We start from the raw sequence: 4548 nt of genomic DNA, 5'->3' as shown, positions 1-4548 counted from the left end.
CAAATCTGGAGGCATCACATTACTCGACTCCAAACTATACTATAAGGCCATAGTCACCAAAGCAGCATGGTACTGGTATAAAAATAGACACATAGTCCAATGGATCAGAATAGAAAACCCAGAAAGAAAGCCAAATACAGCCAACTGATCTTTCATAAAGCAAACAAAAACACAAAGTGGGGAAAGCACATCCTATTCAACAAATGGTGCTGGAATAATTGGCAACCCACATATAGAAGAATGAAACTGGATCTTCATATCTCATCTTATATAAAAATCAACTCAAGATGAATCAAGACTTAAATCTAAGACCTGAAACCATAAAGATTCTGGAAGATAACATCAGAAATACCCTTCCAGATACTGGGTTAGGCAAAGAATTCATGACCAAGAACCCAAAAGTAAATGCAACAAAAGAAAGATAAATAGATGTGACCTAATTAAACAAAAAAGTTCAGCACAGCAGAAGAAATAATCAGCAGAGTAAACAGACAACCCACAGAGTGGGAGAACATTTTCGTAAACTATGCATCTGATAAAGGACTAATATCCAGAATCTACAAAGAACTCAAACAAATCAGCAAGAAAAACAACAACAACAAACAATTCCATTAAAAAAGTGGGCTAAGGACATGAATAGACAATTCTCAAAGGAGATATACAAATGGCCAACATAAGGAAAAATGCTCAGCATCATTAATTATCAGGGAAATGCAAATCAAAACCACAGTGTGATACCACCTTACTCCTGCAAGAATGGCCATAAAAAAAAAAAAAAAATAGATGTTGGCATGGATGCAATGAAAAGGGAACACTTTTACACTGTTTGTGGGAATGTAAACTAGTACAACCACTATGGAAAACAATATGGAGATTCCTTAAAGAACTAAAAGGAGATCTACTGTTTCATCCAGCAATCCCACTGCTAGGTATCTACCCAGAGGAAAATAAATCATTATACAAAAAAGAAACTTGCACATGCATGTTTATAGCAGCACAATTTACAATCACAAAAATATGGCACCAGTAAAAATGCCCATCAATCAACGAGTGGATAAAGAAAATGTGGCATATATATACCATGGAATACTATTCAGCCATAAAAAGGAACAAAATAATGGCATTTGCAGCAGCCTGGATGGAATTGGGGACTATTATTCTGTGTAAAGTAACTCAGGAATGAAAAACCAAACGTCGCACGTTCTCACTTATATGTGGGAGCTAAGCTATGAGGATGCAAAGGCATAAGAATGATACACTGGACTTGGGGACTCAGGGGAAAGGGTAGGGGATGGTGAGGGATAACAGACTACACATTGGGTACAGTGTACACAGCTCAGGTGATGGGTACACCAAAATCTCAGAAATCACCACTAAAGAACTTATTCATGTAAAAAAACACAACCTGTTCCCCAAAAGCGATTGAAATACAAAAATAAATAAATAAATAATAAACACTCAGAAAAATAAAAAAATAGCCTCGTGTAACTACTGGCTAGAAAGGCACACCTCTAAATCTTAAGTTTTTTCTTTTCTAAAATGGGAGTAGGCATGTGCAGTGGCTCACATCTGTAATCCCAGCACTTTGTGAGGCCAAGGTGGAGCCCAAGAGTTCAAGAGCATCCTGACCTTCATGGGGAGACTCCTGACTCTACAAAAAGTAATAATAATAATAAAAAATAGCCAGGTGTGGTGGCACGTGTCTGTGGTCCCAGCTATTTAGGAGGCTGAAGCAGGAGGATGGCTTGAGCCCAGGAGCCTGAGCTGCAGTGAGTCGTGTTCTCACCACTTGCACTCCAGCTGGGGCGACAGAGCAAGACCCTATCCCAAAAATAAATAAATAAATACATACGTACGTACATACATAAATATAAAATCGGAGTAATAGTTCTAATCAAATTCTTGACCAAAGGATCAGATAATATATGTGAACTTTGAAAAACTAAAAAATACAAGTATTACTTTATGTAGATAACTATTCTATTATTGTTTTATACTCAACAATTTTATCATTTTGAATCAGAGAAAATGGAATAAGCAGCCTGAGAAAACTGAGTTCCCGGTATCTGGTAGAGTTTTGAGGCTGTCTGGCAATAAAGAACAAAAATATCCCGGAGAGTTAGGCTAAATCATCCCTCAATTGCCTGCACAGACCTTCCCCGGGAGGTCCTCTTTGACTCCCTGGACTGAATTAATAGTCCTCTAGGTATAACCATGACACTTTTCATGCTGTATTGTAAAAAAGTGGTCTGTCTGCTCAACTTTACCCAAGAACAGGTGCCTTTGATCCCCGTGTTCTTCTGGTTGTCAACCGCTGGGAACACAGTATATCCTCAACCTGTATTTGTTGAATAATTTACTTGCACTGTATTCGTGAGGGTATGGTTCTTTGATAACTTAAGTAACTACTAACCCGTGGGAAACAGAACAACTCTTTAAAGACGACGTGGATGAATACTGGCTGTTGTAACTGCCCAGTTGGTGCATCTCGGATGCCAGGAGCCCGTCCAGTGCTGACCTCTTTCTTCTGCCCTTCCTTCCCGCCCCTCCGGTCTGAGGGATATAGAGGACCTCACAGTCACGAGGTCGCGACAGTCCGCGCCGTCGTGGAGACAAGCTGGACGCAGAGAGAGAACTACATTTCCCAGCTGACTCTCCTGCGCGCGCCCCTGCCTGCGCGCGGGGGGCGAGTGCACCGGGCGCTCGCTCCCTGCCGAGCGCTTGTCGCCGGCCGGAGCCTTTGCCAGGGGATGAGGTGGGAGGCGCTAGAAACCACTTAGCTACAGCCAACCGCCTAATGCAGCACTCGCTCGCTCCCCCCGCCAGCGGAAGCGCCCGCGGAGCACAATGCAGCACTAAGCCGCGGTGGAGGCTGCAGCGCCACGGCCGCCGCAGCACCGGCTGGGGCTGGGAGGAGGTGGCCGTGGGGACCCCAGGGGCGCGGAGCGAGGGAAACGGACTCGGCGGCCGCGGCATGAGGAGCTGAGCCTTTCGGGCGAGGCGGGCTGACGGCAGCACCATGCAGGCGGCGGTGGCTGTGTCCGTGCCCTTCTTGCTGCTCTGCGCCCTGGGGACATGCCCCCCGGCGCGCTGCGGCCAGGCAGGTAAGTTAACCGCCCTCTGTGCCTTCGGGCCATACTATTTCCCGGGAATCTTTGGAGCCCTTAGGCGTATTGAAAAGGGGGCATTCCCATTTCCCGAGTGCGCGGGGAGATTTTTTTCTTTCTTTCCTTCTTTTTTTTTTTTTAATTCGGGAGGGTGGTGAGAAGTGAAGCAAAATATATGTGTGGGGGCGCGCAGATGCACTAGAAGCCTTGGGTCAAAGCCTGTTTTTCTCCTTCTGAAGAGGAATGGGGAGAATGGGAAAGGGGTGCCTTGCTTCTGGGCCCCGCTCCTGGATGCTCTCGGATGAACTGGTCCAAGGCTCTCCAGCTGGTGTCTCTGCGTCCTTCTCAGATGGGTTCCGAGAGGGAGGGGGAGGTGGGGATTTTCGTAGGGAAGACGTAGGACCGCAGGATGGAGGAGTGCGGGTCAGAGTCATTATTTTCGTCTTTTCTCTCCATTCCCTCCTTTCCCCCTTCCTGCCTGGAGGAGACGCCTCATTGATGGAGCTAGAGAAGAGGAAGGAAAACCGCTTCCTGGAGCGCCAGAGCATCGTGCCGCTGCGCCTCATCTACCGCTCGGGCGGTGAAGACGAAACTCGGCACGATGCGCTCGACACGCGGGTACGGGGCGACCCCGGCGGCCGGCAGGTGAGAGGCTTGGTCCGGGAGGTGGTCCTCCGCGCCGCCTGGCCCACCCGAGACCCCACGATTGCGCTCGGTTGCCCTGGAGACCCCATGTCTTCTTGGGTGAAATGAGCTCAGTCCCGATGCGAGTCATGCATGGCGCTCCCTGTGCAAAAAAGAAGGGGAAAAGGGTACAAAAAATAACCAAAATAACCACAGGCCGAGGGCTTTGCCCGAGGGGAGTTTGTGCGGGGTGCCTTCAGCAGTGCGGTGACCTGAGAGAAGGGGCGGAGAGCCCTCTGACATCTGTCAAGCAAAAGCCAGGCGTGCATAGGGAGAAGGGAGGTAGTATTTGGGCAGGGTTTGAATCATCATTGTTGTTGTTTTACTCCTCAAAGAGACTTCGTAAGTGATTTAACCCAAGATTGACACTGTAGAAGAAGAAATTGGAAAAAAACAAGGCTAGACGTTCTTAAGAAACCCAAACTGTAAAAGCAAGCTGAACTTTAAGGTTCTATTCGCTCACCAGAGATATGCCCATTCACCTCTACCTTCTAGAAAAGGTGTCCTCCTCGCACTTTCTTTATTGGTAGCAGTTCTCTTGATTTAATTAGGGCTGTGCTGTTCGTTGAGCATTTATAAATTATGTTTTTAAAAATCTAGTTTTATCACTGTATCTGTGTTTAAATCAAGATCACACATTCACAGATATGCCTGAAAATTATTGTGAATTTATTGACAAATTTAAGTAAATACTTCTGGGTCTGTGTATTTTTTTCATTTCTTTTTTTTTTTTTTTTTTTTTTTTTTTTTTTTTTTT

General features: G+C 45.9%; 1 protein-coding gene across 17 annotated transcripts in view; it reads left to right on the top strand.

Moving 5' to 3' along the window:
• Nucleotides 1-2696: 2696 nt before the first annotated feature.
• ADAM22 (ADAM metallopeptidase domain 22) overlaps nt 2697-4548 on the top strand; it is a 267397-nt gene continuing 265545 nt past the window's right edge. For 10 of the 17 annotated variants that reach the window (XM_017851598.1, XM_017851584.1, XM_017851576.1 and 7 more), the window contains exons 1-2: nt 2697-3104; nt 3592-3752. In XM_017851598.1, the coding sequence (XP_017707087.1) occupies nt 3020-3104; nt 3592-3752 (246 nt within the window). In that variant the 5' untranslated portion in view covers nt 2697-3019. Of the gene's footprint in view, nt 3105-3350; nt 3753-4548 lie in introns of those variants that run through there. The other 7 variants (XM_017851545.1, XM_017851520.1, XM_017851513.1 and 4 more) reach the window with 2 other exon arrangements.

This window comes from Rhinopithecus bieti, unplaced genomic scaffold (genome assembly GCF_001698545.2).
Source record: "Rhinopithecus bieti isolate Rb0 unplaced genomic scaffold, ASM169854v2 scaffold_1558, whole genome shotgun sequence".
In the NCBI taxonomy this organism is placed as follows: domain Eukaryota; kingdom Metazoa; phylum Chordata; class Mammalia; order Primates; family Cercopithecidae; genus Rhinopithecus; species Rhinopithecus bieti.
Note: the sequence above shows the minus strand (reverse complement) of the source record. Positions and strands in the feature narration are given on the sequence as shown.